The sequence below is a fragment of the Labrus bergylta genome, chromosome 18, assembly GCF_963930695.1.
Source record: "Labrus bergylta chromosome 18, fLabBer1.1, whole genome shotgun sequence".
NCBI classification, from domain to species: Eukaryota; Metazoa; Chordata; class Actinopteri; order Labriformes; family Labridae; genus Labrus; species Labrus bergylta.
This window is the reverse complement of record NC_089212.1, coordinates 16,525,570-16,541,310: the sequence shown is the minus strand read 5'-3', so window position 1 is coordinate 16,541,310 and position 15,741 is coordinate 16,525,570. Positions and strand designations below refer to the sequence as shown.

Here is a 15,741-nt window from a genome sequence, read left to right as displayed (position 1 = left end):
AAAGCAGATGACTGTGATTACAACATTTTGTGTCTCTACTGATTTGAGTCATTAAAACCGGAGTCAAGACCAAAAAAAAAAAAAAAGTCCAGGCAGATAGAAACATTTATTCCTCCTTAAAAAAAAGGAACATTCATGTAAAACTTAGATGATTTCTGCCCCACCACTGTTCTGTATCAGGGTACCAAAACTTTATGAGTTTCTTACAATCTGAAAACATTCCGATTTCAACAATCAGAAGCAGAAAATGACACGTCGTGCTCAAACTGGTCAGCACAGATCCGATGAACACAAAGACCCAAAATAAAAATTAAAAAAAACTTTCACCATGTGGACCACATTTGTTAAGTGAGGATATTTAACACCAACGCTGAGTGGACATCTAATTAAACAAAATAAGGTAATGTTCAGGTTTAGTTTTCAATACATGTCTCTGTGAGGTGAGGAAACAAAGGCTCACGGCTCAGTGGCAACAATGTGATGTAACATTATACTCTATTATACTTTAAGAGGTGTCTCATATATGTATTTTTACTGGTTTAAAATCTGTTATATTAAATAGTAAATCTTCAATTCCAAACGCACGTTTCCATTCACTTCTCATCACGTTCCTCTGGTTCTGTTTCTATAACTTTCAGAGAAGCAGACCAATAATTACGATGAAAGGAGAAGTGAAGAGTCTGGAAAACTCACACTCAGCATAAACTCTGTAAAATTGAAACTCTAACAGCCCTCACAAAAAACTACGATTACTCCTGAAAATATATAGATTCATTCAAGCATATATTGTGGATAAACACTGCATCTTGTTACCGTACTAAATATCGCAGATATAATGGCTTAGACGTTCTAAAACTCAAGCATCGAGATCAACACAGTATGGTGTGATGGTAAGTATAGCATGTCTGATGACGACACAGCTAAAGAATGTTGTCTGTCCTTTTCATCCATCTTCAACTTATATGGAAGACAATACAGAGCCGGTTTAGTTTCATTTTCACCAGGAGTGAAAATCAGAGGTGGGGAAAAAAAATCGAAGATTCTTATCTTTCAAAATGTTAATTCATAACTTCCAGAAATCGATTTATATTTAATTTTTGGCTAATCAGTCACTCCCTGCTAAGTGCTAAGGCTAGCTCTTTAACTCAGTAGAATACCAAATGGAGCAGCAAGACATTCAGCCAGTCTCACAGATGACTAGAGTAGATCCTGAAGTATGTACTAATTCAAAAATAGACTTTGAATCATGAATCCAGAATCGTTTTGAATCGAAAAATAGATTCTGAATCAAATCGTGACCCCATGAATCGAAATTGAATCGAAACGTCAAGACACCCAAAGATTCCCAGCCCTTGTGAAAATGAAAGCGACAGTTATGGTACGAAACTCGGCCCATTTCAAAATTGGGAGTTGCTCAAATACTGCTTGTAATTTCTCCTTCATGCCTTCACCCAGAAAAGCCTCCAAAAACACAATTAAGCTCCATCACTAGTTTCTGTAACAACAACACCTAATCGAAAAACTGTTAGCCCTCATGAACAGTAAACTGTGGGGAGGGGGAGGGGGCGAGCACTTGAAACTTGGATTTAATGAGAGAAGGTGTGTGTGTGTGTGTGTGTGTGTGTGTGTGTGTGTGTGTGTGTCTGTTTGGGGGGGGGGGGGGTACAATGCACAGAAACAGAAACTAAAATGGAGATGATGGTTGATTGCGGACTCTCAGGTCAAAGACTTCTCAGTTGTATTTGACGTTAGAGAGAAAATAATTATCGGTGTCATGCAGCCAGGGTATGGAGATGAGCTTATAAAAGGCATATGAATTTATTTATCCGATCATTTAGAATCATTTAAGCAGGAATAACTTCTCGATTATTGAGACATTTAGCAGATTAGCAGTACACGCAGAACAAATGTGAACAGGCAGTCAAACAGTCAAACAGCCTGTTTACTGAAAATGAAAGATTAATAAAGTTTAAATTTGGGTTTTTTCTAGAAGAACATTAGTTCTGATAAGAACTGAATTACATTTTTAATTACTGAAGACAATCCTCAAAGGATGATTTAGGCTGTTTTATTTATGTATTTTTTAATTCATAACTTAAATTCATGTTTTTCTCATGAATATCATATTTATTCATCTGTGTTGTGTCGTGGCACATAAACAGTGTTTATTTATCACATCAATAATAATCTTAAATGGCAAAAAATAAGCGTCTTAATTATTTTCTGATGTTTTAATGATTCATTTGAATGTGATCATTAACACAAATTGTTGGACGTGTTCAAAAACCGCATCCCTAGCACCAACTGTGACGATACTTCCAAAGCACTGGAGGGACGTTTTTTTTTACCCGACTACATGTACAGTATCGAGTTCAAACTAACTCTTAATGTTGCTTCAATGTTACATTCACAACTTAATTACCACACGACAAATTTGTACCACATTTGATCCAGCTCAGTGTCAGACAAACTAAGGTTTTGCAGAAAATGGCTGTGAATAAATCACTGTCTATGCTGCTCTCTGCAGATCCACATGGGCTTAGTCCAAGGATTTACTGCCCACACAGAGTGCGCTTTCAGTGGGCTCAGTTTATAGGTCACTCCTGTGGATAAATGAGCCTGGATGTTGTGACAGGTATGAGGATTTACATCAATGTAGGCAACTGTGTAATTGTTCTGTATTGTAATCCATCACCTGATTGGGGTCCCAAACAATAGGACATGGGCTAAATGTTTAAATGTGTGCAAGTCAGAGCGTGTGTGTCTTTATGTTGGCGCAAAGGTCAGACCTGGGTGCTGTAGGGTCGTGGCGGTGGAGGAAACATGTCCTTGTGGCCGATATAGCTCAAATGGGGGGATCCCTGCGGGTTGGTGGATAGGGGAAGAGAGACAGCTGGGTTCTCGTAGTAGGTGTGGAAGCCGAGCCGCTCCCCTCCGTTGCGCATGTCATTTGTACGTCCAGAGCGGACCGAGTACGGGGAACACGTGGGGCAGTAGTTGTGGTGAGAACCCGAGTCCAGCTGATCCAGAGAGACGGGGGTGATAGCAGCGCCATCCATGGCTAGGATGTCACAGGCATTGCAGGGGAAATGAGAAAGAGGGTCCGGTCCGACCGCAGGGCCCGCGTCCACCTCAGAATCATTCTTCTTACAGCAATAATACTGCCGAGGGACGACAAAGAAATGAGCAGGAGAGAGAGAGAGATTGAGAAAGGGGTGTTGGGAATTTCATACTTGTGGTGTTGTTAAAAAAAAAAAAACATTTCTTCAAACACACAGTGATACCTGGAGTCTACAGTAACAGAGCACTGCCACAATGCACAGCAGTATCACTCCGGCGAGAATTCCTCCGGATATAACAACAGTTCCGGCTGACATTCGACCAGCTCTCCATCAAACCCTTCAGAGAGGACAGCAAGAAGAGGGAGACAGAAGACGTTTAAAGACAGGCACAAAGAGGGAGAGTCAATCAGAAAGAGCTCATTTGCCTTCTTGATGGTTTTTTTTTTTTTTTATTGCTGGAGATTAAACTCAAATCTGCTGCACATAATAATCAGCATTCCTTCGTCCAACAGTTTTCTATAATGCCTGCAAAGATAATCAGTGTAGGCTGAATTAGTATATTTATGTAACACTATGATGAAACTTCAACTGATGAAATATGTTGTAACTTGTTTGGTTATGGCACAGCTTTTATCAGACAGTTAGGGTCTCTTCATGACTCAGAGTAACAGATAGATGACAAAGAAACTACAATATAAATTGGTATTACAAGTTTTTTGTTGTACTTTCACTGTTAAATGTTGAACCATAAACAGTAATTTTCCAATGTGTTGTGATAATGATGTTCTCCATGTGAGTTAGAGCAGGAAGAATGTTTTTAATTCACCACGTAATGACAGATCAGAAACATTTGTAAAGGGATATTGAGTCACTTTTCAAAGTTTAACATCCTATTTTTGATAAACTGCTGTAACACAACAGCTAATGCTAGCATTCAACTGCAAGCTAATAGGGCTGGACCGATGTGCAAGGACCCAGAAAATGTATCGTAAGCGAACAGGATGATTGGACTCTCTCTTTTGTTGAACTAGATGTAGCATTGATATGACAGAAAGAAAACTGCGATCACACGTCAGACTCTGTTGCCCACTTTTGTGTCATTCTTCTTACGTCATGCCTCCTGAACCCCCCTCGCCCCCCCAAACTCCCGTCTGACAGCAAATAGTCTCCTGCTGTAAAGGACCAACTCATGACGAGTCTGCCTGAAATTTTATAGAAATTTTCCCGGAGTGCAGGTGTGAAAACTGCCTTCGTCACTCAACCAGCTTTAGGCTTAAGGAGCCAGCTAAGGTAGCTGAACAGCGACATCTACAGGCACAGAGGTCATTGTGAGTACAGATATTTAAAGGGGGAAATAAAAGAACATTTTAAAGTTTTGTTTTTTTACGACGGAGGATTAGGGCCACGTTAATTTTTAAAAAAAAAAAAATTATTTCGAGATTAAAGTCGTTAATTTATGAGAATAATCTCGTAAATTAACGAGTTCGAGACCAGCCTGCGCAAAATGATGAAAGTAGAAGTCTTAAAGTATTTTCCTCTGCAGACAACTTCCTCCAAGTCAGTGTGGTTCTTTCTTCGGAAAAGCCACAGTTTCTTGCAGTATCTTTTCAGGGTGCTGAATTTTTATGACAACGTGAAGATGATGATGTGCCAAAAGCATGTGTAGTTTCCTATCTGCACAAGTGAAGCCCCAACACAACTATTTGTGTCTGTTATCGGTCTGCCTTGTTAAAGTGTCTCATGTGCAGAGACAGTTTGTGTCCTGTTCATCATTTTACAGATAAACAAGGTCTTGCAAGTTGAAGTGAAAACTTCTCTTGAACTAACTGCTTTTACCGACTACACAAGTGAAAGTGAAACCTTTAGGACAAGATGCTCCATGTTTGTCATTTGAGAACAGGATGCTGCTGCTCTTCTGATATAGACTAAAATCACAACTTCATTCTTTAAAAGACTTTAAGAGTTCTACTTTCATCATTTTCGCACAGGCTGGTCTCGAACTCGTTAATTTACCAGATTAAACTTGTAAATTTACGACTTTAATCTCGAAATGTAATTATTATTATTTTTTAACGTGGCCCTAATCCTCCGTCGTAATTTTTGCCTTGAAGAGAGACAGGAAGTGTTGGGAGGAAAGAGGTGGGGGTTGGGGGGTGATAAGCGGCAAACTGCCACTGTACTAGCGGTTTTGTTGCGCGCCCCATAAAAGGACATTTTAATCCATTTAGGGATCAATGTGAGGAGCAGGAAAATGTATACACCACCATGAAAACAAATAATGCAATACTTTGCGAAGTGATATTTTTTGCAAAGCCCTACTAGCTAGCAAACTTTACCACCTAATATTATTACACGATGCTCACTTGAAGGCAGCTGTAAAGATAGCTAGTATTTGGTTTGATGCTCTTGATAGCAGCTTAAAATACTGTAAGAATTTTCTTTTTAGTTGTTGATCAATTTAGTGGCATTAAAATCACAGGCATTTTCCCTCCTTTTTGCATGTTTATATTACTTGCAACCTCTAAAACAGCTGAACGATATATTAGCAACATTTGCGCTTCCCCTAAGCACGACATCAGAGGAGAATTGTTGCTCCTTAAATATGATGAAGTTACATTTACTAAAGACAGATCCCAGTAGAAGTAACTCTGAGGGCAGAGCTGGTACAGTTGAGTTGGAATAATTGGAATAGGGAAGATAGGATATAACACCTTGCTTAGCATAAAGACTGGTGAGAGGGGAAAAGGCTAGCCCAGTTGAAAAAATATACCTCGGAAGCACTCTCATTTCCAATTATCTTGTTTGTTTAATCAGTATAAGAATGCTCAGTTTGTAAATGAGGCTAATACCCTCCTGGCTATGACTCTGTACTTATCACACAGACATGAAAAGAGCTTCAATCTTCTGTTTAAGGAAGACATTAGATAAGCCTCTTTCCAACAATGCAAGATTGTCTCATTTGGCAAGCCCCTGTATCTTTGTGGTGAACTACATGCACTTTTGTCTTTTACATTTAAATGTAGAATCTGTACATGTGGGGCATGACTGGTAAAGAATCCTCATGGTTTCTGTTTGTAACTCTCGGGGATGCACTGAACCAATAAAACAGCGATTACAGCGCAGATAAATCTAGAGGGGAACATTGTCACTTCTGACATGAACATCTCAAGTTGGCAATTGGACTGTAAACAAGGCAGCACATGGAAAAGGAAATCTCTGCATGACATCATTACGACATAAACCGCTGCCTTAATCTTCATCACTAAGACGTTTGCCATTGTCCCCACAGGCGTAAATATCGTCGTCAGACATTAACAGTCGATGGGTTCACTGAATAATACAGCGACACCTGAGCTCCAATAATGAAGATGGACACTTACATTAGAAGACAGCTGGAGATGCAGAGACAGAGGAGTGAGAGAAGGTAGGAAACCCAGACAGCCCTGATGAGTTTTACTCTCAAAACCTCCTCTCTCTGAAGCTCCTGCAGAAAGAAAAAAAAAGAAAGGCTTTGCTGTCATTGGACAATGAGAGAAACACAGGGCAGCAGGTAATTGGTGGTGAGGAACTAAAGCCTCTAAAGGATTTGAAAAATGTTTCCAGTGCCTTGATTGTCTCCAGGCTGGACTATTGTAATGCCCTCTATCTGGGCATCAGTCAGTCGTCCCTGTCTTGCAGATGGTACAAAACGCTGCTGCTAGACTGTTAACTGGAACCAGTAAAAGAGAAAGCATCTCTCCTGTAGCGGCTCCTGTTCAGGAACAAGATTGAGTTTAAGTTTTTTTCATTTTTTTTTAAAGCTTAACATGGCCTGGCCTTTTATTTGCTTTTAACATTATTAGATTAAATACAAACTGTTTGAACTAATATAACAAGGCTCTCGCTTGAAAACAGCACTTAAATGTATGACTGTCTTTATTTAACTCCACTGTTAACAAATCTATGCCAAACCGTTTCTAGACTAACAAGGCTGACCAAATGAAACTCTTTTTTTTTTAAATCAACACACAGTGCTGTTTACAGGTGACATAACCATTTGAGCCCCTGAACAATACATTCAATTCTTCTGTTTTGTAGGCAAATGAACATATCCACACACTCAGGAGTGAGTTATGAGCGCATATAATACTCTGCTCACCATAATATATGTACAGCCTAGTCTTCTTTTTTCTTTTTTTTTTTTAAGAAAGAGCACATCTAAGTGATCAGCACTGAGTTCACAATAAGTCCAGCTGCAGAAAACTGTCTCTGCTGACCACTTGATTTTAGCCTCACTTTCCTCAGAACCGCTTCTTCCTTTAACAGGAGCTTTTAAGAGTTGCAAAAGTTAGGACGCCCTCTATTGGTATGAAATAGTATTACATGGGACCGCCGGTAAAATTGTAAACAGATTGTCGGTTAATACATTTTTAATTGGTTAAATTCTTAACGGCGATTAATCGATTAACGATTCAACATGAACATCCCTAGTTTTCAGGCAGCCCCAAATGGCCGTTTTGGACGCCCCTCTGTTTGCCAGGCAAACTGCAAAACAACAGGTGTTGCAGTGATGGAAGTGGGCAGGTGAACTGGTTCAGATATAACTGATTCTACCCGACCTAATAAGCCTCTGCATTTTTTTTTAATATGCTCCACGAGCAGAAACGTGGTAAAACTCTGATAAATATCGGAGATGGAGAGAGGTTAGAGCACAGACAGGTTTCAAGAACGATGCAGAGCTGGCTAAACACTGAAGCTTCAGTGCTTGCGATATGGCATCCCACGTAAGTATCGGCTCTAGGGAGGAGGGGGCTTGGGGAGACAGCGCTCTCCAATCGTTTAAATTCGGACAGTAGTACCCATTTTAAACTCTAGGTGTCAGAGTTACAAATTGCTCCTTTCAGAGCAGACTGAAGACACTCTGTTTTCCCCAATCCATTTCAGTGTCCTTGAGATTCGTCCTCTTAGTTTCCTAAAGGTCGAATGTGTATTTATTTTTCCTTTCTTTATCCAACTTTACTTTTACCATGATGAGCTAGTTGTGTCTCTTTAATGCTACTTTATGACTATGTACTTCTATAATGTCATAATTGAGTACTTACTTTACCATTGCTCTTCAGCCTTTGAAATGATGAAGATGACGTTTACAGGTCAAGAGAAAATTACTGAATGACTTCTGCTGATTTGATTTAATCTGGAATCCAAAGTATTCAATCTCTGAATCTGAATCAGTTTCATTGTCCAGGTGTGAGGAATGTGGCAGTTTTTTTTTAATATCCTCAAACTATAAAAAAATAAATAAGGTGAAGCACAGAAAAGCAAATACATCACCAATGACCGGCTGACCCCTAGCTAACGGCCTTTTCTGTCTGTGGGATTGTTGTGCAAATGAATCAACTCATAGTTGTCGTACAATGATACATAGCGCCCATTGTTTCATATGTACAATATGAACACAACAAACATATAGCCATACATTAGATAGAACAAAATGAGACAGGAATATTCAAAGCATCACCTGCTGAATTCCAACAGCATCACTGTAGATGGCAAACAGACACTAAGTGTGAGGAAGGATTAGCATACTAAATGCAGCAGCACCTGATGACCACACTTGCCATATGGCCGGAAAGTTGCATGCATATTTGCAGTACAGTTTCAGAATACTAAATGTAATTTGTGTATGCATGTCCTGCCACTGTTAGTTCTCTGTGACCAATTCAAGAGCCCCTCTCAAAGTTACAAGAAGAAGAAGCAAACCAATGAGCAACTGGAATCTATATTTTCACAGTAAATAAGCAGTAAGGATATGTTTACGATATTTACCATACATATAAAATATGTATTGTAGATATTTTGTAGAGATACTGTGGCTGGGTAAAGTAAAAAAATAAATAAGAAGCAATATGCACAAACACTCGCTGCAAATTACAGTTAAGTGTTGGGATTTGTCAGTTCTTCCAGCACTTGCTCTTCAGTGCAGAGAAATAATCTTAAACAAATAGCTCTGACTGACGGAGTCACATAGGAGCAAAAACTGGTGCAAATGAAAAATCATGAGTCCCCCACTCATCTTTATCTCCAGTGCACACAGCTAATGCAGCACATAGTCTCAAATAGACCTTATAAACAAGTCCATGTGACAGAAAGCAATAAATAAACTGTGTGCGAGAGATTCAGAATACGGTCGTGATTTTCTTCCAGTGGCAGGTGCATTAAAACACCAACCACACAGTCTAAATATTAATTCACTGAGAGAGATGTGACCTTTATATCAGTGTATTAAATGCATGATTTTGACTTTAATTCACACTAATTTAAATGGAGGAGCTCCAGCAGAACTGTTAATTTAAACTGTGCCATTATAGTAATTACAACAGCAGATGACTTTGTCTAACTACTGTTCAAGTTGATTAACTCAAACATCCAGATACTTCTCGGTGGAAAAACATCACTAAATGATCCCAATTAAACTGATGGAAAAATATCAAGCTTCGTTCTCATTACTGGTGTATTAATGTAATTTTTCGACAAGCTTTGAGCCTCCCAAAGGCTGCAATTCACAGAGAATTGAATCCTTATTGCCTAATGAATCGCTTGAAATATTTCTGGCATTTGCTGTGTTTCAACAACCCGTGAATCTCACAGGGTTGAAAAACTTGGTTTTGTGCATGACAGTGGAGCCACATGTTCCCCACCTTGCTTCAGTCAGGGCCAAGCTGAGGTCTTCTTTTTTTAATCTGTCTGAATGGAAACAATAATTCGAGGCCAAGCAGGATTACCCCTAAAAAATGTGATAAGACAGACTTAAAAGTTTAAATTGAAAGCAGATGAATATCTGAAAGAATCATAGAGAAAAATCTGTGTGTGTGTGTGTTGAAGTGAGCAAGTTAGGCTCCCTCGCAGACAGCTCACTGGGTGCAGTATCTTCCATTGCGTCATGGTACTAAATTATATACACCACGGGCCACGATAATGTAGTTAAAAGCGAAGTGAAGTCTCTCTTAGTCCCCATTTCTCCATCCCTTCATTCTGCTCCCTCTCTGGCTCACTGCATTATGTCTCCTCGTTTCTCCTTTTGCCTCTCATTCACTCTTTTAGCCATGTCTCCCCTATCGCCTATTCAACCGCAGCCTTGCATTTCATGGCTGCACAAGCTTAAGTGGTGCTTCTCTTCCACAGCTTCTATAGCATTGAAAGAACAAATGTAAGCCTCATCTGATGTACATGGACATGGACAAAGCAAAGAAATGTATCTAGAACCCAAAAATAAGAGATTCAGACTAAGATATGACAAAATTATGCTAGAAAGGGAGCATCGAGGTACAACCTCAGATTCGAGAGTTTCCAACAGACTGGAGAGACAAAGACACAAAGTGACAGAGGTTGGGAGAGTCTACTCTAACGCTGTCACAGTATCTTAACCAACACAGTTCATATACGACTCTCAGTGGATTTAGAGTTGTCAGACTCAACTGGGAAACACACGCAAACACAAATTCAAGCATAACCCCACATTTTACAAACCTTTTGGTGCACGATAAAACGCCTGAAAGGAGTTCGAGCATCTGCCAGACGTCCTGTCATTTTCCTGACTTCAACAAGCGACAGGGATCAACAGGGATGAGACGATCTCAGCTGAGATAACAGTGGTCATATTCTTATACCATATTAACAAACCTTATTTCAGTAATTTAGTACACTACAAAGTGTACTACAACTCCCAGGTGAGCAGGTGAGCAGGGTTAGAAGATATGAGTTACAAAGAGCTTTAGTGTCAGGAGATGAAGGGTCAGATTCTTCACTGTTCAAGAGAAACGTTCATCTTTGAGATTTAGAGGGATTTTGACTGAAGCACAAATGCAATGCTAAGTGGTTTGTTTCTTTCTTCGTTTACATGAGCATAGGAGAGAGAGCGATAGAAAGAGAGAGAGTGAGTGAGAGAGACAGAGAGCAGTTTGCAGTTTTTGCTTGACAAGAGTTTTAATAAAACTTCAGCCCCGTTTCCACCAAGCAGTTCAGTTCAGTTCAGTACAGTACCGCACGCATTTATTGGCGTTTCCACAGTCAAAAGTTTGGGAATGGTACCAAAATAAACAATCCGTACAATACTACTTTGTTTTGGTAGCCTTCGGTTGGGGAGCCAAGTGGACCGATCCGACCCTTCAAAAGATGAAGCTCGATACACCGCAGTCTGTTGATAGGTTGTCCGTTCCATCCGAGCTCTCGAGTATCACATCCCAAAGCTTGACTGCTTCTTGTCACAAACAGACACATGCCAAGAAGGACGTACACAAATTGCTGGACTTCCTCCATTTTTGCCCTTTGTTGACTGCGTCGCGTTCTTCAACTTTGTTGTATTTTTTTTGGAGGGCTACACTGTGTCACACTGCTATGATGTCATCCAGCATACACCCGGCTAACCATGTAAGGGTACCGCTGGCTGTGGAAACACAAGCAAGGTTAGGGTTATCCGTACCAAACGGAACCGCTTGATGGAAACGAAGCTTTTGTTGCACTTCACATTGTGCTTTTTGTGATTTTTTTGTTGGATGATATTCACCAATCCTCCTGTCATATGTTGGTTTAAACCATATCACCCTAACAAAGCATACATAACAAATATCTCCTCATTTGAAACACAAACCCCACACACACATATATATACCTTTGTTCAAATTACCACAAACCTCATTTGGTTTTAGACCTTCATCTGTTCATCATGTTGGAAATGTTAAGAGAGGTGGAGAGGTTTCACCCACCACTTGCAGAACTATATTTAGCAGTTTTGGCATCTCTTGACACGGTGAAAAGCAGGAGATGAGAGGCAGCAGAGAGAGGTGTCATATTTTAATTTGTTTTCTCTGTGGGAAATGAAACGATCCTAGCAGTCAGCTGAATGCCAACCCACAGAAACACACAAGTGTGAGTGAGTGTGTGTGTGTGTGTTTTACAACTTGGTCACACTCACACACTACCCTTACACAACCACTGGCAAACAAATCTCTAATTGAAAGTTGGAGAGGTAAAATGACTGCATCCCTCGAAAGCTTCGAGTGGGATGATGCGGTGATGATTTGTGTTTTAAATTAAGATCTCTTTTCCCCATGTGACACCTGAGTGAACCATGGAAAGAGAATGTAATTAGAAAACATAACTTCAATCTATAGGTTAAGGGAATAGTTTGACATTTTAAAAGATATGCTTATTTGCTTTGTAGGTGGGAGTTGGGAGATTTACTTGCCATTAAATCAGACGCTGAACTCAGCACTTTATTGGCATAGCTTAGCATAAAGAGCTTGAACAGAGGGAAAGCACTACATATGCTTTGTCCTCTATTAGCGTAAGTATTAGCATTTAAAAGTTGCTCTTGGTGCCACACTTAAGGTTAAGTGTTAAGACGGCACATTTTTTATTGATGCAGTGTTTTTAGATGGGCTACACTCCTTTTGGGACCCGGAGCGGTGACTTCCTGGAGTCTTGTCATCAATCTGAGGTGAGGTGCAATCAGCTGAGACTGCAGGAAGTGTCTCGCTGAGCCAGACGACGACATCGCCTTACAAATAAACCTCATATTCACTTAAATGTGGACACAACATTATTTGTTCCTGCTTAAAAAAAAAAAATGCATGGAAATAACAAAAAAAAACGTTCTATGTTCTCAGGTGCTGGTCTGCTGCAGGAACATTCAATGAACAAATAAATAAACCGTGGCACACTGAAAATAACTTTTAACAACACATTTCCCTTGTAGCTTCCTCATGTTGCAGCATGTTGGATGAACCTGAGGAAGCTACAGGCGAAACATCTTCACTCACAATAAAGTGACAGTAAAGTCATTTCCAGTGTGCCACGGAATTTATTCATTTTTTCAGTGGATGTCTTGTAATATTTTGTTTTCTCCAACCTACAGTTACATTTCCTTGAACAACTAGATAATTCAGAAAGAATTACTACACTCTAACATTATAATTGCCTTTAAGTTAAACAACTCATTTTCAGACGATCAGCCAGTTGCTTCTTGTAGCAGAACCTTTCTATCCCTTTAAAAAGCAGATATTCTGTGTTTAATTTCAACCTTTTAAGTCAAACATGGGGTGAATTAGAATGTATTTCAAAGGGAATAGATAGAGAAGCTGAGGTAGATGGTCAGACGAGGACTGTACACACACAGAGTGGGAGAGAGAGGAGTGGAGGGAGTGCTGGGCAGCGGCCGAGTAGCTTTCCGATATATCCATTCTTAAATGATGAAATGAATATTTCGTTGAGGCGGCCTCGAAGTTTGCGCTGGAAATCACAGCGAGTCCCTGCAATTTTAAAGCCCCGGGGCTTCAATTATTCAGGTATCATTCCTTTAACAATATTTTTCCATCACAGGGCAATTTAGCCAGGTAGTAAAATCTGGACTTTTCTGTATCATCCGCCTCTGAAAGCACTCATCTCAGCGTGTGAGGAGAGGAACACATTCACATCTAGGACAGAGACACCCACAGCTCGAGCAGGAGGGAACAAAGACAGCAAAGAGTTGGGGGGAAAAAGGGGGGGAGGAGCAGGAAAAGTCCATGATTACATTTCACAGAAAGACAGAAACGGAATGCAGTCAACCGTTCTTTTCATATGATTGACACACCAACAATCACTCTGGTGTCCTTCTGTATTTGAAAGGGTTACTAAGCATTTTAATTTAGGCTCGATCGATATGGGATTAGGGAGGCCGATAGTCACTGGATATGCTACTATCGCCCCCGATATTTTCAGCTGGCCAATTATTCGGTGGGGGTCTACACATGATTATTTATTTTGCATCATTTACTTTTCAGTAAATGAGAAAAGCAGATGTGTGGATTGAGTCAGGGTTACATTCTGTGAGGATTGCGCCAAAAAAAGGGGCGAGATCCCAGCTAGAGACTTAAGAACTGAAACACAAGTGAATACTTTCAGTAACACAATTAAAAAAATCCCTGAGGTGCATAGCAGTGATCAGACGCACCACATGAATAAACCTTGTGGGCAAAAGGTTTAGAGTTGGCTTCCATTTGACCCCAGAAGAGAGAGCGATAAAGCAAAATAAGCTCCTTCACACAGCTTACCTGCACAAGTCACCATCTGAGGGACATCATCCTCGACTGTCCAGCGAAGCCTCCGGGGAGAGCTAACACAAAAATAAATAAATAAGACATGACATCAGTAAGTGTGATGTGAGAAGATGGGGCCCCAGTGGTGATGTGGTCAGCAGCACACTGCAGCTCCGGTAAATGAGCCAGAATGAGGTTGAAGGGGCGATCTGTCTCCACTGACATCTCATAACTCCTGATAAGTGTCACTTTCATGTTCCGCAGGTATGGCTATACTGACACGGGTTATTAGATGAGGAATTTGGTCGGTTTTCTGTTTAGTTCACCTGGAGTTTGAAGCATTTGATTCAACAGAACATTGAAAGCATAAATCACAGTGCAACAAATCCGAAACAAAAGAAGCCATTATCATGCAAGATAAATTAGATCATTTGGACATTTAGGACTACAAACTCTGCTGTTTCTGTTAGTGAAGCCGAACACAAACAGCCTGCTGTGTATTCAGTATTCAGAAAAAGGGTTGAAATAGGAGTTAAACCTACCTTTAATTGATAAGGGTACCCTACTGTCCAGGATACATTGTAAGTTATAAAGCAATACAAGACCATTTAGCGAGATAAAAAACGTAAATTAGTACTTTCTGAGATAACCATAGCTAATGTTTTAACTGAATAGGCGACTGGAGTTCAATTTAGCAGCTGTTACATCACTGATTAGCCTCATTTCCATTCAATTACGCAGATAAATTGATGCGCAGAGCCGTTAAGTGGCCAGCATGCCTTACCTTTCAGACTGAAGGAAACCTCAGCAACCGGTACGAGACACCGTTTGTCTTTTTAATTACTGCGGTGTGTTCAGAGTCGTGGTTCCACACACAATAAAGTCCGCTGATTTCCTCTCCAGCACCGCTCATTAAAGACGCCCGGAGCTCTCCCCCACACCCCCCCCCCCCTGTGCTCGCGCTACACCGGAACCATCATGTCATTATCCGCCGTCGGTTATCCCCTTTTTCCCGCCGGTTCACTCACAACCAGTGAGGTAGGCCTGTGGGACATCTCATGGCAACCTCCTCCTTCTCGGTGAAGCGCGGGAGACGGTTGAGACGAGGCGGCAGCCCGGTAGACGAGTCGGCATGGCTGCGTCCTCAGCGCGGACTCCCGGGGGGGGGGGGGGGGAGTAGTACGGCACCCTGCTGCCGCCTGTCTCCCGGTGGGGTGGGTGGGTAGGTGGGTGGAGATGCACCGTGGAGGTTGAACACCGTGTGACATCACTTTTTCCCTGGAGGATGGAAGGGGGAGGGGGTGTCAGTGGACAGACAGGTGGTTGTAACCACACTGAGCGTAAAACTGGACGAATAACGCAGTAAAGCCTCACACTGCCTTTGTTACAGAAAGTGGCTCACAGCCTTGAACTCAAAATTAAATACCTTTTTGACCATGCAACCGTCTTTCTTGAGACTTAAAACAACAAAACTCCAGTCTAATACCCCAAATTCTGTAAAGTCATAGCTACATCTATAGGCCTCATACCTCTTGAATCTTAGTGGTAAAAAATGAAGGTGGTGAAATGGTCAAAATAGATCAAGTAGACCTAAATGTAGCAATAGCAAAAGTATTTTTAAAACG

The 15,741-nt window shown here is 40.7% G+C and overlaps 1 protein-coding gene across 1 annotated transcript; it reads right to left on the bottom strand.

Moving 5' to 3' along the window:
- Positions 1-87: 87 nt before the first annotated feature.
- Positions 88-15,283, bottom strand: LOC109997985 (protein FAM163A). The gene is made up of 5 exons (XM_020652678.3): positions 14,901-15,283; positions 14,132-14,193; positions 6,443-6,546; positions 3,285-3,399; positions 88-3,161 (listed from the first exon to the last, which is right to left on the bottom strand). The coding sequence occupies exons 4-5, from the start codon at positions 3,375-3,377 to the stop codon at positions 2,784-2,786; spliced, it is 471 nt and encodes a 156-aa protein (XP_020508334.1). The 5' UTR covers positions 3,378-3,399; positions 6,443-6,546; positions 14,132-14,193; positions 14,901-15,283; the 3' UTR covers positions 88-2,783.
- Positions 15,284-15,741: the final 458 nt, after the last annotated feature.

Bases quoted from the DNA above. Each gene is read 5' to 3' on its own strand.
- LOC109997985 (XM_020652678.3), bottom strand. From the start codon at position 3,377: ATGTCAGCCGGAACTGTTGTTATATCCGGAGGAATTCTCGCCGGAGTG. The intron at 3,162-3,284 runs GTATCACTGTGT...GTCCCTCGGCAG, and splicing joins TCTGTTACTGTAGACTCCAG to TATTATTGCTGTAAGAAGAA.